General features: G+C 43.0%; 1 protein-coding gene across 1 annotated transcript in view; it reads right to left on the bottom strand.

Moving 5' to 3' along the window:
• Positions 1-27346, bottom strand: part of LOC308306603 (retinal-specific phospholipid-transporting ATPase ABCA4-like) — a gene marked incomplete at both ends in the record, with an annotated part of 121522 nt that overhangs the window by 48520 nt on the left and 45656 nt on the right. Inside the window, 7 exons of the mRNA XM_080751642.1 lie at positions 1945-2067; positions 3654-3734; positions 6990-7194; positions 10595-10816; positions 19110-19332; positions 20538-20714; positions 22450-22658. Of these exons, the coding sequence (XP_080607768.1) occupies positions 1945-2067; positions 3654-3734; positions 6990-7194; positions 10595-10816; positions 19110-19332; positions 20538-20714; positions 22450-22658 (1240 nt within the window). The remainder of the gene's footprint in view (positions 1-1944; positions 2068-3653; positions 3735-6989; positions 7195-10594; positions 10817-19109; positions 19333-20537; positions 20715-22449; positions 22659-27346) is intronic.

The raw sequence follows: 27346 nt of genomic DNA, 5'->3' as shown, positions 1-27346 counted from the left end.
CGAGAGAAATAACACAGACAGAGGTTGTTTTGATGCTGAACGCTGAATGAAATCTCATTTCAACCCCATTTTCCAACTTGTTGTGTTTATTCATAAATGGATGCCCTACTTGATCACGCTACAAAAGTATCAAAAGTAGCAGATCTACAAGCTCGAAAAGCGACGCCAAACAACACGTTTCGAGCTTGTAGATCGGCTACTTTTGCTACATTTGAATTTGAATCCTGAAAAGTAACTGTTTCGGACGTATGAGGTTTCCACCCGACAGAGACGATCTATGCTTGCTTCCCGTCTCACAATCGCTTTATCGGTAACTGATTTACTGACGCCATGCTTTGCATTTTAGTGCCTGCAAGTCAGTTATTTAAGCTGAGCAACATTATGAATTAAATTAATACTTCTCCCGTCCTATTCCCCTCACGACGTCCTTGAAATGGATTTTGTGAATAAATACTATTTGTGATTTGTAATAATGGTGATGTATTTTACTATTATGTAATGTGAATTCAAGGTTAAAGTGAAACAAGATTTTGCAAGCACGCACGTGTAACGGAGGTGATCCGAACCTCCCCACCCGGCTTCAAACCCGGGTCTCCCGCGTGAAAGTCCAATATCTTAACCACTAGACCAGGTCCGGGGGAGATACTAGACTTTTGAGGCTTCAAGGCTGGGGCTGCGACTCTCTCCGTCACGCACGCACGCACGCACGCACGCACGCACGCACGCACGCACGCACACACGCACACACACACACACACACACACATAGCAGATCAGCAAATGTTTGCTATTGGTCGTATGACAAAGGGCTTCAGTGGTTCTCAATGTGGGGTCCAGGGACTGTCCACAATTTAACTACCTGCCTTAAAGATAAAAATCGACAACCCGACTATAGTTTTTATTTTTAGTATAACTTTGACTACATTTTGTTGACTATTTGTTGTCTCACACACTCTATTGACCATCCCATTTCATACCCACATCTTAAGACCATGCCGCCTTGTTTAATGTGCACATCTTATGTGACTATTATAGATTAGACTATTAGATATTACTTTAATATCTTAGGCCATGCTGCCTTGTTTAATGTGCACATCTTATGTGACTATTATAGATTAGACTATTGGATATTACTTTAATATCTTAGAGCATGCTGCCTTGTTTAATGTGCACATCTTATGTGACTATAGATTAGACTATTGGATATTACTTTAATATCTTAGAGCATGCTGCCTTGTTTAATGTGCACAGCAAGCGTGTATGTGACTATAGATCATTAGACTATTGGATATTGTAGAAAAGAAAAGAAAGGTTAGCAAAACATTTCACTGTAATTTGTGACACAAAGATAAAAAAGAAAGAACCTTTGTGATTGGGGTGGCATAGCTGAAGGGTTAGGCGAGCTGGCCTTGGGAAGTATGATTTCAGGTCTGGCCAACATTGTGTAGAATATGACCAGTTGAAGTATCCATTTCACAGCGGAAATTCAATTGTCGATAGCAATTCATGGGTTGCCTTTGTAGTCCTACACCGTCCATGTTGAGGACCAACGCAGGTGTTTCAATTGTCTGATTGGCATAGAACTAATATTCTACGCCAATCAGAACACCTGTGTTGGTCCTCGACATGGCTGCTTTAGGACTATAACATTTATGATGATTTTTCTTTTACTTTTGCCATTGTTTATTATGCTCATGCACTTTGGTTCCCAGTTCAGGGCAAGAAAAATGTATTTTTTTGGTTCCAGTTCCGAACCAACTTTTAGGGTTCTGAATTCGTTTTCAGTGGAAACACTCTGTTTCCACTGGTTCAATATTAGGCAAAAAAAAAAAAACTAATGGAATAAACCCCGGAGGAAAAGGTTCCTTGAAATTAAAAATGAATTACGTTTGAGTCGTTAAAAGGGAAAACAATCAATGGTGACCGGTGTATGGAGGATGCTGACCGTTGCTGGTGTCCGTCTGGTTGGTGTCGTTCTGCGTGTCCCGCTCCGGGTGCTCACAGGAGCTGGGAGACCCCCGGCGCTTGGCTTTCTGCTCCTTGTCCCCCGCCTGCTCCTTCAGTGGACCTTCAGGAGGGAAACGTTACACCAGGGTTCCCTGATTAGTTTTCCCCAAGGGCCGAATAGGCTCTATGCATATACGCCATTTTGTTCTACTTCCGGGTGTCTTTCGACTTCCTTCACAGGTGTTACTGATGATACTAATTAAGGCTCTGTTTGATTTATTGTACAGTGGTGCTTTCATTTCAAGGACCCCCATAACTCTGTACAAATAGAATCAACAAATGGAAGCAAATGGACCCTTGCGGGTCCATTTGCTTCCATTTGTACACTCTCAGAGTTACACACCTGTATGGGGACATTTGGAACCCACTCAAGGACACTTTGATACCCACTGGTGTAGCAGAGTGTTTCCAGTGAGCCATGCACAATAGCAGCACCCCGACTCTGTTTGAGCAGAATGGAACAGACCCTTCATTAGTATCATCGGTAACACCTGTGAAGGAAGTTGAAAGACACCCGGAAGTAGAACAAAATGGCGTATATGCATAGAGCCTATTATGTCTAGGGTACCAAGCCGAGGGCCACAACATTGCAGGGGGCGACTGTGTACAAGCACACACTGTGTACAAGCACACAACGCCTCGCATTGCGAGGCGTTGTGTGCTTGTAGATCTGCTGTTTTCACTACTTTTGTGCGACGGTCTTGTATGATGAAGCAGGGCTTTACTTTGCGAAAGAACGTACACATTTGGAGATACAAGGTTTCCACCCAACAACGACGATATACTAGTGTTGTTGCTGCTCTTATACCACCATTATTACTGGGGTTGGTGAGGGCCAGACAGTGGCCGCAAATGGCCCGCGGGCTGCCTATTGGGGAACCCTGCGTTACACTGTTCATTTTCAGACGGTTGACAGCGTTAGTGCCCGGGTAGCTCAGTCGGTAGAGCTCTCTCCTTTGTACCGCAAGGTCATGGGTGCGATTCCGGGCACCGCCAACTCAGCGTATGAGTAGCACGGCTTGGCAAGTCGTGCGGCAAGTACTGGGAGCTGATGGTAGGTGTGGCGCTCCACCTCAGCAGTCCATCTCCCAGGGGTCTAGCGCATTGTAACGGGGACAGACTCCCGCGTGTTACCGGCTGATACCGACAATAAGCCACTCCCGACCTACTTGCTTACTTGCTTGACAGCGTTAGGCGATGTTCATGTGCATGGTAGGTTTGTCCTAATCTGACATGACTGCCCCCCTCCAGTAAGCCCTGTTCAATAACAGTAATAGTAATAATAAAAATGCAAACTAGACAAAACTAACAGAACTACAAGGTTAAAACATTTGTTGAAAATGTTGTGGACAAAATCTTTATTATTGATAACGTCACTGTAGGGCAGAAACCTTGTATCTCCAAGATTCAAATGTGTACATTCTTTCAGAAAGTAAAGCCCTGCTTCATCATACAAGACCGTCGCACAAGACTAGTGAAAGTAACAGATCCACAAGCACACAACGCCTCACACTTGTAGATCGGCTATTTTCACAAACCATTTTTTTAAAATGACAAATACAAAATGAACGGTTTTGGACATACAAGGTTTCCACCGGACAAGAACGATAAGTAAATTATGATGTTGACTGTTCGGCTCCCCCTTACCGCAACTTGCAGCTCCGCCAGCGCCGAGCCAATAGGAAGGCTGGAAGGGGAAATGAAACGGCCGACCGATTCCATACTGCCCTGTGAACATGATGAGACATCTGTAAGTTAATGTGACTTCAGTGTAGGGATGGGCAATATGGAAAAATACAATATCACAATATTTTCCCAAGCTGTATCACGATACACAATTTTATCACGATTCTTTTTCAAGTTGTTTTTTTATGGTTATTTTTCAAGTTACTTGACAAAAACTAGACTCTCTGGGTTCCTTTTGGGAGGTCTAAATTGAACTTTACAAGTATGTAACTCTGACAGTATACAAATGGTTCCATTTGTATACTGTCAGAGTTAAGGGGAGACCTTGACATTTTAAAGTTTGAGAACTACTGATTTAGACAAAATGCTGGTTTAAATTGAATTCTGCAATGAATCTCTGTATTAACAATTAAACAGGATTTTTAAGGCTCCCTCAATTGTATCACGATATATACGATACCTCTGAAAAGGCATATCGTGGAGACATTGTATCGTCTCAACGATAATTATCACCATATCGCCCACCCATACTTCAGTGACAAACTCATTAGATCAGTGGTCATTAGCCCTGGTCCTTATGATAATGATAATGATAATGAATTTTATTTGTATAGCACTTTTCCAAACAAAGTTACAAAGTGCTTCACAGAACATGGTTAAAAACAACATACAGCAAAACATCACACAACAATCACAAAAAAGTTACAACAAAGCATAGAACAATTATAATATACCGATATCAATATACAAGAGTATAGTATAACAAAACACTTCTTTACACACTTTATGTAAAACATTTGGTGTTATAATCCCCTCATACTGCTGGTATACAGCCCTGCCTTGTGGTGCATTTTCAGAGCATGTTTTATTTGAATGATCAATCAATCGATTATGTTCTGGCTTGGATCAGTGGAACCAACAATATTTCTATTTATTGGCATTATTTAAAACTACTTTTTTTACATATTTGTTTTTTATATTAACAGTTTTACTGCCAGATGTTGTTATTTATTTATTGGGTTTTGTGCCAGCAAAAGCACCTTACCTTTGCGATGTTATAGACAAAGATGTATTCATTTTTTTTTTCATCATTGTTATTTTCTTTTCTCCTTAAATAGGTGTACTTTTCTATACTAGCAGTAGAGGGCAGCCTCATGCAAGAATGAATGTGAAATGGCCGCGGTAGGCTACCGTCCGTCAAGACAGCTCAATCGCTACAGAGCAATAGACCCAGAGAAAATAACAAGGAAGAGTGTTGTTACTCCATTGATGCTAACGTCCAGTGGGTTTTTGAGAGCACTTTTACGGGAGCTGTCTCTACGGTACACACCCGCGCGACCCCTCGTCAGTTCACAGACATCAAAACAAGGTACAAAAGAACGAGCCAAAGAACGTACAATTGGCATCGCGCCGCCGGGAAAAATGGGGCGAACGGGAACGTCCAAAACGGTAAAAGAGTTAAAGGGGAAGACCACCCATTTTCAATATTGAACTATGTCATTAATATACCTTAGAGGAGTTGTGTGGAAATAAAAGAAAAAGTTTTCCCCTCTTCTGTGTTGCCTAGAACTGGGGGATTGATTTTGGGGTTTGTATTGTAAAGTACAGCGGTGTGATGTCATCACGTTGTGATGGGCATACAAGGGATTGTACGTTGTGATGTTATGGGAACCAACAGAATCCCTTTTATGCCCATATATGGAGATCCCTGATGTCATCGATATTAAGCCCATATCTAACAGGACTTCATATAGGAATGCCTATTTATGGAGGAAGACAGCCCATATCTGTGTGGCTAGTTCAGACAGGGATCTCAATGTATGGGCATAAAATAAAAGGGATTGTATGTATGATGTCAGATGTGATAGACGTCATAGGATTTACACATAACGAATAACTGAGTAAGCATGTTTGGGGTCTCACAGCATATCTCCATATACAGAACATGGATCTCCATATATGGGTACCAGGAGTCTCCATGGGTATTGGTCCGATATACATCACTGGCCAGACGGCCAAGACATGGTGCGACCTCGCCTGTTTAAAGGTGTATTCAGTGATAATGAAAGTGGTCGGGGGTCATCTTGTTCCTTACTGGCCTTACAGCGTGGAAATGTTTAGCTTTTGAAGCGGTGAAATTCGTACACGTTTTTTTGAGGATTCCCATAGATTCTCAAGGAAAGGAATGTCTGTCCCGTGCATGCAGAATTGAGGATTGGTCAAGCTTCACATGACAATTTGGCCCTCCAGACAAAATCATTCAGAATTCAGAATTCATAAAAATATAGAACTAAAGCACATAGAAAGTATAGATCTAGAACACAGGATGTATAGATCTAGAACACAGATTTCATAGCTCTAGAACACATAGAATGAAAATTCACCGCTTCACTTCGAACCGAGGTTTGATTTTTTATAGATTTTTAACACCATTATAATGTTCTCGTTTTGATCATTAGAGACCCAATCACTGAATATCGCTAGGCCGACGTCTCCAGCTTCAGGATATGTTTGATACTGATTTACTACGAGACTGTGGCATTTTATGAGTTCAGTAGTTTACAATCTAGGCATTTAGCAGACGTTCTTAATTCAGAGCGAATGTGGTTCTCAAAACTTTTATTTTGACCATCATAACTAAACATCATAACATAACTATGGCCATACTCTAATCTGATTGGTCGAGGACTGGCTGGCCACCTCTGAAACCCGAATCTAGCTATGCTCGTAACACGGGCCATGGTGGAAGTCCTTATATGGTCAGCGCACATATAGTGAGGAGAATGAATGGAAAATGTACCAATTATATTTTTATTTGAATGAAATGCAATCACTGAATATACCTTTAACTGTTGTGATACTCTAACCTTGTTACTTTCTCCCTCTTTCATAACGGCAGTGTGTATAGAGTTCCTTAACTGTTGTGATACTCTAACTTCGAATGGGAACCATTTCTTTCTGATTCAGCACCCTTGAATTATGTAAAATGGCCTGGTTACCCACTTTTACCTAAAAATGCCTCTAACCTCCTTATAGAAAGCATTTTTTTTCCCGAAATCCCTCCGGACTATTACCAACTCTCCGTCATTTAGCTGGGGACCACCTGGAATCCCTTCAAGGACCACTGGTGGTCCCCGGACCACTGTTTGAGAACTACTGCTGTATAACACTAACAGCATGGGTGGTTGGCCAGAGGTACCCACAGAAACCTATGCTGACGGATCCTATAGTAACCCACTGTACAGTAGATAGGTAGATCTTGATGACCATTTGAGTTGACCACTAAAGGTCACTGACCTGGGAAGACGTTGTCCAGGTACCAGGCCAGCAGGGCGTACAGCACGGTGTCCACGGCCATCATACAGATGGACATGTGGAAGGAGAACTCGTCCCCTTCCAGGGGGCTGGTCTGGATGTTGTCCCACTGGAGGCCCAGGCCCTGCTCCTCGTAGCGGGACAGGTACTCCGTCCCGAAGCCAAACGCCACCTGGGACACCAGGCCCTGTGGACGACAAAGAGAGGTGGAATCGTAATTTTATTTTGAACAGTTCCAACAAAAAAGGTAATAGTAGAGTCAAAAATGGCAGTTCCGTGACCGTGGAGAGCAAAGGTCCGTTTCTCAATGGATTTGTCATCTAGAAGGGTTATTAAACAAATTTGGCCGGGGTGATTTTTTTTTAGACCAAAATCCAAAATGGCTACAATCAGCTATGACGAAAATTAACTTTTCAATGGTTTGACCTACAGTTATGAATAAAACTTGATTTCTGTGACTTTTTGGGTTGAGGAATCCATAATTGATGTTAATTTAATGATTTAACCTTCTGATCCAAGATGGCTGCCGACTATCGGCTCTGAAAGGTCATTTTTTAAACATTGTCATAGAACCTTCATATTAGGCTCTAATGAAGTACAATAACATAATGACACAGATGTCATCTCAAAGGTCATCTCAAAGGTCAAAAAGGTCACTGTTGTCTTATACAGTGATTATTTATCAAACTAATAGACTGCTACACTTCATCGGAATCTGTTGATTCTCCACACTGGCTCCACTCATCGTCATCATCAGTACTACTGTCATCTGAAGAGTTACAAGGTGGGAGCTGCTGGGGCAAGGGGGAAAGGTGTGATGCACTGATCGGCACTTCCAATTCACAAGTTCTGAACCATAACCAAGGGGTAAGGGATGCTCTAGTCTAGCAGGTTGTAATGGAGCTGGCAAAATGTAAGGTTGTCCTTTCAAGATGAAGATTCAGTAAGTCATCATCAGGTGGAGGACAGAGTGTAAATTGTTTCTTATATGTGCCACTCTGAAGCTCTGGCCTGCCCACCGGTAATAACTGCAAAACGTTTGAGAACCACTGAAAACTGTTAGGACGTAAAATCAGGTCCTCCGGTCTTAACTCTCCCCACGCTTTGAAGGTTAACGTTCGCCCCATTTTTTACAGAACCTCGATGCCAATACGGCGCTCGTTCGTTCGTTCGTCTGATGACTGTAAGCTGATGAGGGGTCGCGCGGCCGTGTACTGTAAACACATTTTCCGCGGTGATGGTGTAAAAAATCCATTATGCGTTAACATCAACGGAGACAATTTCACTTCCTTGTTGATTTCCTCTGGCTGTAAGGCTCTGTGGCCAGTGACTGGTCTTCTTCTTCTTCAACACATAACAGGCAAATTCACATTCATTCTCGCATGACGCCGCCCTCTGCTGCCTGGCAGACCAAAGTGCACTATTGCACAATAAAAATAAAAATAAAAAATAAAATAAAATAAAAAATAAAATAAATGTCTGTCTATCTACTATAACGTCGCAAAGGTAAGCCGCTTTTTGATGGCACCAGACCCAATAAATAAATAAATAATCTGGCAGTAGGAGAGTTAATGGATTCATGTTATTGGGGAAAGTTTAATTATGAATTAACCCATTAAGAGCAGGAACGCTAGCCTGACACTCAGCCTGAATTAACATTTCGTTTCACTTCATTATTCAGTCTGAACTCGGTTCCGCCTACGGCGTTTGCAGGGATGGGCGTTGCCAAAAAGAGGCAGTCTTCAGCGATTGGTTCACCGACCAACACATGACATAGTGTTGTTATGTGTGACTGGCTAGTGGCTAGCCTGTTGCTTGCTAGTGCTACTTGCTAACCAAAGAAACAGTCAGAATAGGAGCACTACGAACTAGTAATCAAACACAACATAACATGCCTGCTACTGGTGTTTCATAGCGAGATCGATACGATCGCATTTTACCGCAATTTACCGCATTTTATCGCGACACGATGCGCGGTACGGTACGGCGGCGGCGCTGTTGTACTTGGAAACACACATGAGTTCTGGGAAACCCCCACCCACGCTGATCACAAGACGCTGATTCACGGCGCTGATTCGCCGATCGGATTTTCAACCGAGGCAGGCCCTCCTCAATGAGAGCGATGCTAGACCTGAATCGCCAAACAAAAAAATTAAAGGGGTGTGGCTAGCGATTCAGGGTCTGGAACTAGGCTACAGGAACGCATTAACTATTAAAAAATAGCAGAAATAGTCTTTTTTGACACAATTTTATAATGTCTTCTAAATCCTAATGTTTTTGAAAAACGCATGTTTCATGTCAGTGGTTTTCAAACTTTTTCACGTCGAGGACCCCTAGGCTAGAATTATATGTATTTGGCCGCCGACCCCCATCTAAAATTATTTACTTCCGGGGATCCCCCCCGAAGCAAAATATGAGTTAAAAAAGTTTTCACAACTTTTCAAAAATAGCAGATCTACAAGCTCGCAGCGCGGCACTCGGTGCCGCGCTGTGAGCTTGTAGATCTGCTATTTTTCACTAGCTAAAGTATAAAATAATTAAGGCCTCCTCCACCTTGGGCCCTAGTAGCTCAGTCCCACTCCCCCCCCCCCCCCCCCCCCCCCTTATGTTCCTCTACATCCCAAATCCTTGGCAAATCCGGAAAGACCCGTTGTCTGTCCGCCCCTCACCAAACCAAAGGTATCAGTGGACAGTTGAAAGCTTACTCTACTTAGTGGACGCGGTCTGAGCCCCCCACCACACGATTAAAATATATTTCTGGGGCAAAATGAAAAATATTCTACCGGATGGAGACTCCATTTTCTTCTAGTTTTTCACTATTTGTCGTCACCATCAGGGTCCCAACTCAATACTGCCGCACAGGTCAGAGGACCGAATTACACAGAAGGGCTGTTTCGTAAAAACAGTCTTCAACCAGGAAGAACGTCTCGGCTCAGACCGCGTCCACTAAGTAAAGTAAGCTTTCAACTGTCCACTGATACCTTTGGTTTGGTGAGGGGGCGAAACAGTTTTTGTTATTTTCAGACCAGACAACGGGTCTTTCCGGATTTACCAAGGATTCGGGAGGTAGAGGAACATAGCGTTAGGGAGAACTCCACTAACGCTATGGACCAGAGCTAGTGATGCCCCTCCGTGGCGTCAGTTCAGAAAAAGCTAAGGCATGATACATTTATTTTAAGTACATTTTATTTTTTCCCCTCGTTTCTAGGTTTCTTGGGCTGGATATGGCAGCCTGGAACGGTTGTTCAAGTGCAGCTAAACTTGGCTTGTTAGTAAACGTGTCACAATTAACAATAATGCATTGTGCAGCTGACCTGCGGAACCTGGGAATATACCATGATGGGGAGAATAAAAGTGTGGAGAATATAATTATAATACCTTGTTAAAGAAAGTGACCATTTTGTTAAATGTTGCATTTGTAGTTATTTTACTGTAATTTAACAACATAATAACCAGCACAGATAGACAAAGAGACATTCATGGATTTATATTTAAAGGTAACTTTTATGTCCCCCCCCCTGGACCCAGGGTATGGCAGCTGCATACCCCTGCCATACCCAATTGACGCCCCTGATGCACCTCCTCACCAGCAGGATCTTCATGTCCTTGGTGACGTGCTCCTGCCAGGCGAAGCAGAGCAGGTGCGGCAGGTAGAGGGTGAAGTAGACGATGCCGCAGCAGGCGGCCGCCAGGTTTGCCCGGTTGAAGAAGACGCTCAGCAGGAAGCACTGCGCGATGGTGGCCACCGTGAAGCTCAGCAGGAACAGGAAGAGGATCAGCGGGTCGCTGTAGTTCAGCACGCCCCCTGCCTGTGGTGTGGGGGGGACAGCACGGTGGAGCTTTAATAGGCTCTATGCAAAGCAGCCATTTTGGAGAGAAGTTGGGTCGCTTCTCACTTCCTTCACAGGTGTTACCAATGATACTAATGAAGGCTCTGTTCCATTCCGGTCAAACAGAGTGAGGTTGCTGATACTGTTCATGTTGGCTCACTGGAAACACTGTTTGAAAGTGTGGTCCAGTTGGGGGTTCCAAATGACCCCTTAAAAGGTGTGTAACTCTGAGAGCATACAAATGGAACCAAATGGACCCGTAAGGGTCCATTTGGTTCCATTTGTATGTTCTCAGAGTTATTGGGGTCCTTGAAATAAAAGGTTTGAGAACCACTGTGCTACATGAAATGGAACAGAGCCTTCATTAGTATCATTGGTAACACCTGTGAAGGAAGTGAGAAGAGACCCAACTTCTCTCCAAAATGGCTGCTGTGCATATAGCCTATTAAGTACAGGCTATATGTGTTTAGTCAAGTTCTAGGGCTGTCACGATGATGACGTTTTACTTGAGGATTAATTGCCGTACAGATAATTTGCTTTTCACTTGCGTTGTGAGCTTGTAGATCTGCTATTTTCACAACTTCTTAAACATTTTTTTTTCTATTTATTTATGTAAATTATTTGATTTTTCTTTTTTTTTCTTTTTTTTTATCAAATACTTAAGAAAAACGTTTTCTTAATTGACGGTGGGTTGGAAATGTATCCATATTGTCTGCAGTAGATCAAATGTTTTTTTTTTTATGGTTACCGGTATATAGTTATCATAAATGCAGCCATCTCTGTCTCCACATTGTTAACCTCGCGTCACCAGAAAGCCTGGTCTTCGTTTACTAAACGGGTTGTTTGATCCGGTCAAGACCGGATGCCATCCTACGTCATTTTGTATTCAAAACGGACTACACTTTGGCAGGAAACACCAAAACGGAAACAGTTTCAACCCAGTTAGCACATGCGCAAGTAGTTAGCGCATGCGCAAGTAGGAGTTAAAACTGTTTCCGGTTTGGTGTTTCCTGCCAAAGTGTAGTCCGTTTTTACTACAAAATGACGTAGGACGCCATCTGCTCCCGACCGGATCAAAAGCCCGAAATTGTAAGCCGTCCCAGGCTACCACATTGTGTGTTTGTGTGCGTGTGTGCACACGTGTGTGTGAATGTGTGGGCATGCGCATTCGTGCGTGTGATAAGACTTTATAACCTGACTTGCGCCAGATGATAGCAGCAGTGCGTATGCCTGCTTACTATCCATCTGGGATTGCTCCGGCAGACTCGATGTAAGGGGCGGGCCATTTTTTTGAAATTCTTAGCAGGTGATTGGATGGGGCCGTCTGTCTATCACAGTCTGGGAGTGCCAACTCCAACCACTCATATTGGCCTGTCTGCGTGACGTTCCACCCAGAATCCGCCTCCTGGGTTTCCACGTGGTCTGCAATCAGACTCTATTGGCTCAGAGCCGCTCAGAGCCCGCCCGTAGCTGCCGCTGATTGGTCCGGCCCGGGACTTTACGAGCGTTATCAACTCCCACCGAGAGAGCTCAGATGGTAAAGTAGAGCGGTAGCCAACGCACTACTGCCAACATCTGACGCAAGTCAGGTTAAAGACTTTAAAGTGGGAAAAGGGAAAAGCCCATCGTTGGAAATACCCCCAAACGTGTTTGTTTGCTTACAAACGATCTTATCTGGTCCATGGGATCTGCTCGATTGTAGGGGAGTAGCGGGCAGTTCCCGGTCGACAATATTGAAGGTATTGCTAACATATTGCTGATCGTTGCTGTCGGGCAGAAACCTCTTATTTACATATTCGAACTTATTATTATTATAGTTTTTTTTGTAAATTAACGCCCTACTTGATCATACGACAGAAAAGCATCAAAAGTAGCAGATCCACAAGCTCGAAACACTGCAGATCTGTAAGGTCTTTGCACACTGCTGCGTTTTTCGGGCCGAATATCGGAGTGAATTTTGGAGCGTGCAAATAAAAAAAATCAACCTCACGTTATGTCAGTCACGTTTGCACACTGCCGCCCGTTTCGCACACCACTCGGTCCCTTGCTCTCTCTCTCTCTCTCTCTCTCTCTCTCTCTCTCTCTCTCTCTCTCTCCTTGCCCTGAAAAACGCATTTCGCAACGAAAAACCCAGCAGTGTGCAAAGAACTTTACTCTTGCTATTTTTGAATTTGAATCCTGAAAAGTAACAGTTTCGGACCAATCCCACCCGACAGAGACGGGTGGGATATGTCCCTGGTTATTAGGAGATATGTACTGGTTATTAGGAGAACCAACGAATCTCAGAGGACCCTTTTTCACCAAAGGAACTTTGGTTCTCAAACCGTTTCCGTTCATTCTTGGAACCTCAGTCCTTTCACGGAACCGCGGCAGACATTTTTGGCTTCCAGTTACGAACCAATTTTTAGGTTTCTGAACAAGCCCCCAGACACCAGGGGGAGGCCTGAAGCCAAATTGACATGGTGTCCGTTCGAGGTACTGCAGCTTTTTAACGGTTGGGGCCAGAAACATGAACGCGCATCTAGGCTTCTTTGTATTGACAGCGCGTCCATGAACACAAACGATGACGCAAAACGCGTCACATAGGCCCCACTATGTCACATTTCAAACCCGGAAGAAGGGGTTGAAATTTGGCTTCATGCGCTGGGTGAGCAACTCAATACAAGTGGACGGGCGGGGATATCTGGTGTCCTCTCTATTCTTCTTATAACTCTATGGTTCTGAACCCTGAACTGGTTCAAAATTAGAAAAGAAAAAAAAAAAAGAACTGAGCCGGTTCAACCCTGGTGGAAAAGGGGCCACAACAGCGTCCCAGACAAGTGCTAGTCAAAGAACTTCCACTAGATGCCACAACAGCAGCACGCCCAAACCAAACATGAGCTAAATGATTAGCTCAGCAACACTGACAGTTAGAGGCTGAGAGAGTGGGAAGAATGACCATCGTTCCACGTTAATCATTTGCCCAGTGCAGTGCCAGTTCTGTAAGTTGAAACTGTTCCCATGATGTCATGTTATTTACAGTCACTTCATTAATGTTTTTCTAACGTATACAGTCAGTGCAGGGACGTGCTGGGCCCCTGATTCAGCCCGGGAAAAAGAGTTGGAGAGGCCCGCACTACTCAAAGATTTGCCATTTCAGATCATGACAAGTGACAAGCCAGTGGGCCAATTACATGAGTTATATTTCGTTGTTGTCGGGTGGAAACCTTGTCGGGTCCAAAACCGTTTGTTTTGTATTTATCATTTTAAAAATGATTTAAACTAGTGAAAACAGCCGATCTACAAGCACACATTGTGTGCTTGTAGATCTGCTGTTTTCACTACTTTTGTGCAACGGCCTTGTATGATGAAGCAGGGCTTTGCTTTGCGAAAAAAATTACAAATTTGAAACTTGGAGATACAAGGTTTCTGCCCGACAGTGACGATTTACTTTGTTGGCCGCCCAGCCCCCAAAATGGAACGAAGGCCGACATTCTATTTTTATTTTTTTCCTAATGGCGCGGCCTGGACCGGCCGGGAATGAACCGGCCGTTCGGGAGTTGTCCCGCTTTTCCCAATGGCCAGCACGTCCCTGAGTCAGTGAGTCATTGTCACGCCATGATTAATAAGGGGGGAAGCTGGACAGGCCGGCATGAAACCACTGTCCCCTTGCAATAGGTAAGTTGTGTCATATCTGTCTTTAAACATTCTCTTTACGACGCCTAAAAGCCAAACAGAAATTGTTTTCTTATTCATAATGTTCCGAAGACAGAAACACAACAAAAATCATTAAATGCAATCATCTAGCACAGGGGTCTTCAACGTTTTCAGGCCAGGGACCCCCAAACTGATGGGGAGATGGAGCAGGGACCCCCTAACTCATAGGGTGGGGGTGGGGGTACAACATAATATAGTATATGTATGTATAAAATTGTGTTTCATGTGTATAAACATACCATGTTACTGTGCATTCAATACTAAGCTATTGAAATAATAGATTGTTATAATTGCGACCGTCAGGTCGCAGTTACTACCAAAACCTCCACCGGCTGTCTGTCAGTCAGTCTGTCCGTCGTGTCACACTTTTCCCCAACTCATATCTCCGCCACCGTTGCCACAATCCATGCCAAACTTTGCACACACACTCCTTGCCTGCCAAACCACAACCTCCACCCCACCAGGGACCCCCCCGAGCTCCAGGGACCCCCAGGGACCCCCTTCTGCCGCCACCAAAAAGTGCAAAAATGACCAAATGACCACCCAAACGGGGCTGTTCACGGGGAATTCCCAGGGACCACCGACTCCTGGTGCTCCAGCATGGATGCCCCTAGTGGAGGACCCCCGCCACTGCAGCGCACATAAAATGCTGTAACTTGGGCTAGGAGCGACCGGGAGAGCCGGGGCCGGTACCCACGCCTCTGCGGTGCCAAGAGAGCCATCAACATGAATCTGTCCCATTTTTTTCAAAAAACATTTTTGGACACTGCTCCTACAGATTTTGGCGTAAAATCATGCAAATCGGTACATAGTATGTCTACACTCATGTCATCAACATGGATCTGTCCCATATAGCGCCACCATCTGGCCAATTTTTTCAAACACATTTTTGGACACTGCTCTACACATTTTGCCCTAAAATCACGCTGCGACCTGACGGTCGCTTATCTCCCGATTAGGGAGTCTTACTGGTATATTCATGCTTTTATTTTAAAGATGCATGAACAAGTGGTCGTAGAGAGAAAGAATCATTTTTTTTAATATATAGCCTCCCACTGAGCAATAGTCAGATATTACACGACTAGTTATTTTTTAGCCATCATTTCAACCAGCTAGAATCCGGTTATATTCACACCGAAAATATACTTTGCAATTTATTCCATAATTCGATAACTATTTATTAAAAAAACAACAGTAAGGTGCTTAACTGATCTCCTAATATTGGACTAACATAATTATAATATCCGTGTCACGGTCCGTGACGTGCTCTGTCTCTGTTATGTTTTCTTGCATTTATCATGTTCTAGTTGGTTTTCTTACAGTGTTGTAATGATTATGTTTCCTTTGCATACATATGATGATCGGAGCCATTATGGCTTTCAGCTTAGTGCTTTCCTTTTCAGTGATGTTTTATTCTAAAAGTGATGTCGACTTCCAGCTTAGTGGGTTTTGCTTTACACTTCTATATCTTATTGTGTAGTATGTGTTTCTAATTTCCTGTGTTGCTCTTGTTACCTGTCTTGTCTCACCAATGATTGGCCCTTGTTTTGCACCCGTGTCCCTCAGTCCTATAGCCTATCCCTGTGTTGATTGTCAGTTAGTCTCACCTGTGTCCTGTTACCCTGAGTCTATATATACTCCCCTGTTTGGTCAGTTCCCTTGTCGGATTATAAATGTAAGTCACTGTGTTTTGTCAGCTCCTCGTGATTTATTGTATGTACCTAGACCTAGTGTTATTTCCTGTTGCTAGTGTTTGGCACCTTTTCTTTGGTGCTCTTCGTGTATCTTGTTTTGTGTTAATAAACACTTCTGAACCTGTACCTGACCGTCGTCCTGCATTTGGATCCTACCCTCTCTGGTCTCACATCATGACAATCCGTTGATCATTATTGAGTATAGTTTAGATCTAGCCGAGATTTAGCCGACTAAGTATAGTCGGCGTATCTACGTTTATATTTAGACAGAATTTAGACAATTGAAGTTAATCCCTGTTTTAATAAATATTTATTTAAAAAACAACTGCACGTTGCAGAACTGATAGCCAAATATTGGTGTAAAATTATTTTAATAGCCATTCATCACTATAAGGTATACGTCTGGACGGTCTGGGTGTAGTCGTTTTAAATACAGCATTTCAACGACTATCTTTAGACCATGTAAAAGTTATCCTTGGTACTAAGGCGCGGTAAGCCGGTAGAGTGTTAATTAATTACCGTGATTGTGTGTAGTCACTGTAAAGTGGAAACGTCCAGACAGCATGCTACTACTTTTTTTTAATATATAGCCTCCCACTGAGCAATAGTCAGATATTACACGACTAGTTATTTTTTAGCCATCATTTCAACCAGCTAGAATCCGGTTATATTCACACCGAAAATATACTTTGCAATTTATTCCATAATTCGATAACTATTTATTAAAAAAACAACAGTAAGGTGCTTAACTGATCTCCTAATATTGGACTAACATAATTATAATATCCGTGTCACGGTCCGTGACGTGCTCTGTCTCTGTTATGTTTTCTTGCATTTATCATGTTCTAGTTGGTTTTCTTACAGTGTTGTAATGATTATGTTTCCTTTGCATACATATGATGATCGGAGCCATTATGGCTTTCAGCTTAGTGCTTTCCTTTTCAGTGATGTTTTATTCTAAAAGTGATGTCGACTTCCAGCTTAGTGGGTTTTGCTTTACACTTCTATATCTTATTGTGTAGTATGTGTTTCTAATTTCCTGTGTTGCTCTTGTTACCTGTCTTGTCTCACCAATGATTGGCCCTTGTTTTGCACCCGTGTCCCTCAGTCCTATAGCCTATCCCTGTGTTGATTGTCAGTTAGTCTCACCTGTGTCCTGTTACCCTGAGTCTATATATACTCCCCTGTTTGGTCAGTTCCCTTGTCGGATTATAAATGTAAGTCACTGTGTTTTGTCAGCTCCTCGTGATTTATTGTATGTACCTAGACCTAGTGTTATTTCCTGTTGCTAGTGTTTGGCACCTTTTCTTTGGTGCTCTTCGTGTATCTTGTTTTGTGTTAATAAACACTTCTGAACCTGTACCTGACCGTCGTCCTGCATTTGGATCCTACCCTCTCTGGTCTCACATCATGACAATCCGTTGATCATTATTGAGTATAGTTTAGATCTAGCCGAGATTTAGCCGACTAAGTATAGTCGGCGTATCTACGTTTATATTTAGACAGAATTTAGACAATTGAAGTTAATCCCTGTTTTAATAAATATTTATTTAAAAAACAACTGCACGTTGCAGAACTGATAGCCAAATATTGGTGTAAAATTATTTTAATAGCCATTCATCACTATAAGGTATACGTCTGGACGGTCTGGGTGTAGTCGTTTTAAATACAGCATTTCAACGACTATCTTTAGACCATGTAAAAGTTATCCTTGGTACTAAGGCGCGGTAAGCCGGTAGAGTGTTAATTAATTACCGTGATTGTGTGTAGTCACTGTAAAGTGGAAACGTCCAGACAGCATGCTACTCTGAATTACATTTCTGACAGCAACACACTCAGTCAAACACAGCCGCGGCGCCGCCCCCGCCACATCATTCAATACGTATTGATTAAACAAAATAATTGTAATCGCTATAGGCTTATTAGGCGCCCAATACATTTAGTTTCCTCAACAATGCGCACTACCCTAAAATGAACACAGGTGGGCAATGTCACCTTTTAATATGGCCAGAAAGTCTATACTATTGTATCTGCATTGATGGCCGAGTGGATAGCGTCGCCGACTTGAGTGCCAGAGATCACTAGATCAAATCTCACCGTCGCCCTACTTTTCACTACTTTCGACGGCCGCTAACGGCGAAATGTAGACTTTTTGTATCCGACTAATAGTGGTCTAGTGTAGCAACCCGTGTAAATATAGCTGACTAAACAACTAGCAAAAAATGTCAAATCTAGACCTTTACAACACTGATTTTCAACGTGTGGTGTAGAAGATAAAAACACCACTATTAGGCAACTAATAAACCTCAAAATGCTCAGTGGGCTATATATTAACACTTCTACTGCCTCTTATTTTGAAGGGATGCTTGGTGCCTTGGTGCCGCGCCGCTTCCTCCGTAGGCCGCCGCTATTATTTTGAAGGGCCGGGCGGGGTTGTTTTTGTTTTTTTGGATTATCACTTGACTGCAACGTTTACGTCATAGTCACATGACAGTGTGGGTCCAGAAAAGAAACATGGCTGGGCCCAGCCGAGTCTTTATGGGCCTCTCAATGGATTTACTATGGCGGAGCTTCACTTCGCGTGCACGCCCAACGTGCGTTGTAAACAAGTCGCGGGATTTACCGATGCACAGTGGACCACGGAGCCGTACAGTAAGTCATAATATATTTACTGTATTTACAGTAAGATTGACGGTGAGCGTCGTCAACGGCACCATGATTTTAACCCTTTAAATGCCGGTGAGGATCGTCAACGGCAGCTGAACTGTTAGACAAATTACATTTTTTTTTTAAATTAAAGAAAAAAAAGAAGAAAAAAAAATCTCTGCTCTGGTCTAGCAGAAGCACGTATTTTCCAGGTAAATCGTTTAGTTTAACAGTACCATGATGATGACGGTGAGGAGCGCCGTGCTGATGGCCATCATGAGGAAGCTGTCGATGAACCAGGTGGTCCAGATGACCCCGTTGGTGACGCCCATGGCCTTGAGGCTCTCCCTCAGCCGCAGCTCCTTCTCCAGCACGATGCTCTTGACCGTCATGGACACGGAGTAGACCCAGGCCAGCACCATGAAGATGGGGAAGCAGCGGTTCAGGGTCAGCATGAAGCTGGCAGAGAGAGAGAGAAAGAAGCAGAGAGACATCGCTGTTGTCGGGTGGAAACCGGTTATGTTCAACACCGTTCCTTTTGTACAGTGTTGTTTTTGACAGCAAATTTTGATTTAGTTTTAGTTATAGTCTTTTGAATAAAATGTCATTTAGTTTTAGTCATAATTAGTCACCCTGAAAAGTTTTAGTTTTAGTCTAATTTTAGTCGACTAAATATCATGAGATTTTAGGCGACTAAATCTACAGTTGATTTAGTCAACTGAAATGTATTTTGGCAGGCCTTGATGGCATCGTAATGACAGATTTTACACTTGGCTCACAACGCGTCGCGTTGTGAGCTTGTAGATATGCTATTTTCAGCACACAACACCTGAGAGCAACCAAACATAAAATGACTCTATTCTCCACCAGTCCCTCCCTAATATTTTAGTCTAGTTTTTATTTTGTTGACGAAATTGTCAATATATTTAGTCTTAGTTTTAGTCATCACAGCTTAGTTTTTATTTAGTTTTTATTTAGTTTTCGTCAATGAAAAAAAACGCAGTCGACAAAAACGCAGTCGTCAGAGTTTTAGTCGACTAAATCAACACTGCTTTTGTATGTGTCATTTCTATAAACTATTTAAAATAGTGAAAATAGCCGATCTACAAGCACACACAACGCGATTTTCACTAGTTTTGATACAAGGTTTCTGCCCAACAACGACGACATAAAGAACTGGGATCATCCCAGGACTCCCTGTCTTCTTCGGATTTCAGATTTTGGAGAGTCCTAGAATATTGACTACCAATGTGTTGACCAATATTTTGAAAAAGGTTTCTGTTTGAGAACAAAAGAATAAAAATACAGTATACGCAAATATACAATATATACAACAATATATATTAAAAAAATAATAATGTAACTTTTATATAATTATACAACGAACAGACAAAACTGCTTATTAGTAAATACGAAAATACACATTCTCTGAAATAGGCAATCTACAAGCACACAATGCTTGGTGAGCTTCCATGAGCAATTTGTTTTAGTCGCTTTACAAAATAAAAAACAGCTTTATTAGGGGGAAAAAAGTTTTAAAAACGTCCAAAAACTAAGCAACCCGAAAAAAGGTTAAATCTTAGAGGCAAAAAAGGGGGATTTGAATTATTAGGTAGGGAGTGCATGCGTGTGTGCGTGTATGCATGCGTGCGTATGTCTCTCACAGGTCATCCACATAGCAGGGGTAGGGCATCTGCTGCAGGTAGACGCCCAGCGGCCACTCCTTGCCCGTCAGCGTCTTGAGGATGCCGTGCTCCATCATGTCCTGGAGGTAGGCGAAGCCCCCCCACACGTAGCGCAGGTCATCCATGGGGTCAGCCCTGGGGCCGGGGTCCCAGTACCTGAGAGGAAGAACACCACAGGTCATCATGACTCCTGAGTCTGCTACAGCTGATACTTAACCACGTCCCATAACTCACGTGGTTCTCAAACTTTTTTTTCGTGTTAAGGACCCCCAAATTCCTCTTCTGAGGTTCCCTGGCACAAAACATTTTCAGATGGGCGTGCGCGGCGAAATGGATATTAATTTGGGGGTCCTTGACACGAAGAAGTTTGAGGACGACTGTTTTAAACAACATTAGGAAGCAATCCCAAACTAGCAACCACCCATTAGAAACAAGGCCAAAGATAATGCAACCCTTGATTACCAAACAAGCCCAAAGTCGACTAGTAGTGGAAAAAAGTATCCAAGTGTTTTACTTAAGTAAAAGTATCAACAGGGACGTGCTGGCCATTGGGAAAAGCGGGACAACTCCCGAACGGCCGGTTCATTCCCGGCCTGGACCAGGCCGGCCATTAGGAAAGAAATGTAAATAAAATGTCGGCCTTCATTCCATTTTGGTGGCTGGGCGGCAAAGTAAATTGTCACTGTCGGGCAGAAACCTCGTATCTCCAAGTTTAAAATTTGTAATTTTTTTAGCAAAGCAAAGCCCTGCTTCATCATACAAGGCTGTCGCACAAAAGTAGTGAAAACAGCAGATCTACAAGCACAGTGTACTTGTAGATCGGCTGTTTTCACTAGTTTAAATCATTTTTAAAATGGTTTTGGACATACAAGGTTTCCACCCGACAACAACGAAATATAACTCATGTAATTGGCCCACTGCTGGCTTGTCACTTGTCATGATCTGAAATGGCAAATCTTTGAGTAGCAGCAGCGCTATAGAGAGAGATCTCTCTCTATAGCGTGCAATGAGGGCCTCTACAACTCTTTTTCCCGGGCTGAATCAGGGGCCCAGCATGTCCCTGGGCGGATTCTTCAGAAATTAGCTTATGGCAGCAAACCACTCCATTCCCATTGAAATGCATTGGCAGAATCCGCCCTCATAGTAAGTAAAAGTCCAGAAATAAAGATTTACTTGAGTAAAAGAACACATTGCTATCAAAATGTACTCAAAGTACCAAAAGTAGTCAGTACTTGATATGCAGAATGTCTCGTTTCACAAGTGATCATGTCTAAAATGTATACAAATCATTTGAATATAGCAGATCTACAGTATAAGCTCACAATATGTCGAAATGTGACACGTTGTATGCTTTTAGATCGGCTGTTTTCAAACAGCCAAGGTTTAAATAGGGCTGAAGTGGTTAATGCCAGTTGAAACAGGAGCCCCCAAAGGGCAAAACAAAAAAGAACAGAGGCGACCGAGCTTTTTCAGTCACAGGTCCCACTTTATGGAACGCACTCCCCTCCCAAGTCAGACTGGCCCCCACCATCGAGATCTTTAAATCTCGTCTGAAGACACGCCTGTACGCCCTGGCTTTTAATTCCAGTTGAGAGTTCATATGGTTTGTTTTGCTTATTATTTTCACTGTCTGACGTGGCTGCGTCTTTTATTGTCAGTGTTGTGTTTTCTACTGCTCTTTTTACTGCATTGTATGTTTTTGTTGCTTTTTTTGTACCTTAGCCTTTAGTGTATTTAGCCTTGATTCTCTGTACAGCACTTTGTGAACTCTGTTTTTAAAAATGTGCTATATAAATAAAGTGGATTGGATTGGATTGGAATGTATGTTGTCTAACAATAATCAAAATCTACAAGGTACCTCGCAAACTAACATGGCAACAGTGATCCTGACCTGTCTTTGATCTTGTTGGTGCGCTCCACAGAGTCGATGTCCATGCGGATCTTGAACTTGACGTACTTGGGGACCTTGGCGGTCCAGGGGTGAATGGTGTCCACGAACACCAGGCCCGCCCAGAACTTCCTCTCCTCCAGCAGCTCCAGGGCCAGGAAGGTGAGGCTGTCCTCGTCGGGCACGCCCACAAACTTATCCAGCACTAGACACTGTGGTATATGAGGTCAGGGCAGACAAACAGAAATTAATTTAGAACGGGTACACTATATTGTGTATCATTATTTTATGCTTTAACTATTGAAAAATAGCAGATATACAAGCTCACAGCGCGGCACCGAGTGCCGCGCTGCGAGCTTGTAGATCTGCTATTTTTGAAAAATCGTGAATATTAGAATTTTGACCCGATTCTATATGTTTCTTTTGAATTCTTTTAAGATTTTTTTGAAAAACCCATGTTTTTATGTCAGCTATCTGGCTAACCATCAAAGGTCCTTTTCACTTAACTGGAGCTCAGTTAGTCTGTTCTTGAGAGACTACTATGTCAGTGGTTCTCAAACCTTTTCATTTGAAGGACCCCCAAAATGATATTTATTTGGCCACGGACCCCCATCTCAAAATGTTTAGTTCCAGGGACCACCCAGAAGCAAAATTTGAGTTCGCTTTGAAAATACATATATTCAAAGATTTGCACACATTTTCATGACTTTTTTAAAAAATATCAGATCTACAAGCTCGCAGCGCGGCACTCGGTGCCGCGCTGTGAGCTTGTATATCTGCTATTTTTCACTGGTTAAAGCATTCAATAATTCTAGGCCGAAATGGGTTAAGACTTGAATAGGCATGTCACAATTATTATTATTAATATATTATTAATTATTACATAATCGTCTAATCGCAATTATTTGAGATAATCGTCATAATCGTTTGCATGTTGAAACATTTGAAAAATAGCTTTCGTGACGCGTTGTAAGCTTGTAGATCAGCTATTTCTGCTATTTTCAAAAATAAATGTAAAGTACACAATTATTGAATAGGTCAGTAATCTGCCCTGTGCAGTTTGTGATTATGAAGCCTAAATGGTAAAACAAAGTATTCATATGTTCCAGTCTTCAATGCCAAAAACACAATTAAATCGTTAATCGTGTGACAATTATTCGTCAATTTAAATTTGGAATCGGGACAGCTCTAGACATGAACCAAAGCATCATAACCAGGGGTCGTCAATATGTCCGTACACGGACAAATGTGTCCATGGAAAAGTCTTGTCCATTACATTGTTTTACACACCATTATAATGTTCTTAATCATATTACTGAATGTCAACTCTCCAGGTTTTCTTTGAATATGTCACTACAGTATATCTGTATGGTAGTTCATTCACCAAATATTAGAATATTCGAATATCAAAGTCACTATTCAACGTTGTAAACCGAAGTCGAATATTCGCTTATTTTTTTATTTTAGTTTATAAAGCTTGGCTAGATACAGTAGGAAGTCATAAGAATGAGTTGTCAATGCCCCTGGTGTATGAATTTGTTAATGCTCTATACCAGGGGTTCTCAAACCTTTTTAGGCCGTGCCCCCTAAAATAAACATATATGAACTGGGGACCCCCACCCTGACAAGCACTCGGTTCCGCAGATAATATTGTGAAAATAGCCGATCTACATGCTCACAACATCGCGTTGCGAAGCGTTGTGAGCATGTAGATTGGCTATTTTCACAATGTCCGCCTCTTGCTTACTTAATATTTGACAGTTTGGCCAGTCCTGTCGAATATTCGACTATTCGAATACTTTGAGGTCTAATAATTCGAATACTAAAAACTAAAACTATTCGTGAATGCCCTACTATATGGCATATCAGGAGTCCTCAAATGTTTCATTTGCAAGGATCCCCTTAACCCTGAGAGTGTCCAGGTTTTGTGTAGAGGGGGAAAAAAAGACCAAATTACAAAGCCAAAGGTCATGTTACTACTACACATTAACGTAGAGTAAACAAAACAAAAAAAATGCATTTCCTGGCGTTCCCCATGCGCACCAACCCCAATGAGATAAACAGACAGCGATCGGATAAAAAGGCTTCTTATTAAAGGACACGGAGGATACGGGTAATTATAGAATGCCGTACCGTATTTAGACAGGTGTGAGACTTAATTAAGCACTTTGTTTGTGAAATCTGAATGATGGTGTAGTTGTAGGGGGCTAAATAAGTCGCTCTGCCCGAACCCATGTAAACCCGGGAACATGACGGTCGGGGCTTGGTCTCTACGACCATGCGTGAGCTACGATGGGCTAAAATCGCTTTGGGAAACCCGGCCAGTATCACTATGAAGCTACTTTATCTATGAAATCTATGAAAAAAAGTGCATGGTATGTAGTGAGGGTCCCTGCTTCATCTGTCTTGTGCTTGGGCTGAAAAACATTGAAGAACCCTGATCTAAACAACATTGGCATCTGGGAACTAGATTATGACATGCCCATGATGGACCCAGGGTGCTCGGGTTCATGCGGGTATAATTAGGCGTCACAATTAGCATTCGTTGGACAATAATATGGTCCGTTTTTTGTATTAGCGTGAGGGCAGATCAGGTCAGTGTTGTGGCTTGCGACTGTTTCAACAAAAGGCTGCGGTGGCAGAGTGCAGCGCGCTACACTCTCATTTGCTGTGACACCTCAGCCAGTGGCCTCCTCTTTGCCAACAAAGCGTGTCTGATACAGCCATTCACTGCTGGGCTAATGCAGGCAGGGGAGGCCCTGTGACCCAAAGGGGAGACAAACATTCAGAAAAACAGACATCTATTTACCCCCTCGCACACTCGCACGCATTGCCCCCCTAGACTCTCCACTACACCACCACACCACCCCAGCCCCCACACATACATAAACACACACACACACACACACACTCACACACACACCCCTCCACTCACTGGACAGGCAAACACACGCAGCTCGTCACGTGTGCAGTCAGATGCCGCGTTCAAATATAATCGTCTATGTCGGGTGTACGGTAATCTTCGTTTCTTTTCAGGATTTTAATTCAAAAGCAGCTGAAGTAGCAGATTGACAATCTCGGAACACGTCGCTTCGCGCCGAGCTAGCGGGGGCCTGCTGGTGCTTTTGTGTGATGCTGTGTAGTTAATTAACGTAAAAACACAGAAAGGTTAGAAGAGATAAGAGATTTCCGCCAACGGCGACCGTTAGTTGCATCCGTACGCTGATGAAATAAGACGTATTGGCATTGATGACGAGCCATCCGAATCTCCTCCACACCACTGTCCCCCCCATGGACACCAAATGCAACGCATTTGCCATCCAAACGCGCAGCCAAACCAGCCATCCGTCCCCGGGCCTGGCGGCCATTGTTGCCTGCTCTGTAAAGAAGGGTGACCGGGAGTGACAGCTGTATCTAATCGGCCTCAATCGTTCCCCCCCACCCCCCCCCCCTCTCTTCCCTGTCACACTCAAGTGCTGTAAGCTTCAACTCCCCCCCCAGACAGGAACAAAGAGCGCCAAACTCGTCCACCCCCAGACGCTGCCCCCGGCTGCCCCCGATGCCAACCCCCTCTGGGACGTTACAGGCCTCTCATCCCGATTAGTATCTGCGGTAGTAAGGGGTGTGTTTTCTCAGTGGCGTCAGTTCAGCAAAAGCTAGGGTATGGCAAAGAGAGGGAGTCCTCATGGAAAAGAGGCATTACATTTTGTATAACACGGTTCTATTGTGAAAATAGCAGATCTACATGCTCACAACGCCTCGCACTGCGAGGCGTTGTGAGCATGTAGATCGGCTATTTTCCCAATGTCTGGAAAAAAAAAACGAGTTTTGTCAGTTTTTTACACAGGTTTTTACGGTTTCTTGGGCTGGATATGGCAGCCTGGAACGGTTGTTCAAGTGCAGCTAAACTTGGCACGTTAGTAAACGTGCCACAATTAACAATAATGCATTGCACGTGTGCAGCTGACCTGCGGAACCTGGGAATATACCATTTTGTCAAGATGGGGAGAATACAAGTGTGGAGAATATAATTAAAATGCCTAGTTAAAGTGACATTTTGTTACATTTTGCATTTGTAGTTATTTGACTGTAATTTAACAACATAATAACCAGCACAGATAGACAAAGAGACATGGGTATAGTATGGCAGCTGCATACCCCTGCCATACCCAATTGACGCCCCTGTATTTTCCCTGTCCTCCTGAAATGCCTTGAGTTTAGGGTGAGGGCAGCAGAGCGAGGGCTGGGGTGTGAGCTTCTTTTTTTATTTCTTCTCCTCTCACTCCATCAACGGTAAACAAAAGAGAAGTTGACATAGAGTATTTCTTTTTCAGCTGGCTCTCGCCCACCTGGGTCGATTTCTATATCCTTTAGAACGAGGGACAAATTAGACAGCCGCTGGCGCGCCGGGGACAGCCATCTAAATGCTGGTATTGAGCGTGCACAGTTTATTTATTGTTTTGGTAAAGCCACTATAATCTATTGAAATCAACGACGAGTGACAGGTTCCTTTTTGCTCGACTGTTTTATTTTGGTGAATGGGGCCTGTTAAGGGGACGGACCTCGATGCTCGATGTTTTTCAGGTCGATCGGATAGGAATGCGACGAAACATTGCACATTTTCCACGCACTCCGATGAGGGGATAAGAGCTGAAAAAGGTTCCCAGAAAAAGAAAAAAAGTTGCACATTACAAGCACATTACTGAAGAAGAATGTTAAAAGAAAATATCCCTTTCACACTCCTAGAGTATATCCATGGTCACGATGGATATGTCCCCCAACCAAAATAAATGTGTATTTTTATGTTTCAAAAGTCCCTAAAAGTCCAACTTTTATTACATACAGTAGCAAGCTATTATGAATAATCATGAATTATTATGCCATTTTCATTAAGGAGCCA

The sequence above is a fragment of the Nannobrachium achirus genome (genome assembly GCF_963921795.1).
Source record: "Nannobrachium achirus genome assembly, chromosome: 21".
Taxonomy (NCBI): domain Eukaryota; kingdom Metazoa; phylum Chordata; class Actinopteri; order Myctophiformes; family Myctophidae; genus Nannobrachium; species Nannobrachium achirus.
Note: the sequence above shows the minus strand (reverse complement) of the source record. Positions and strands in the feature narration are given on the sequence as shown.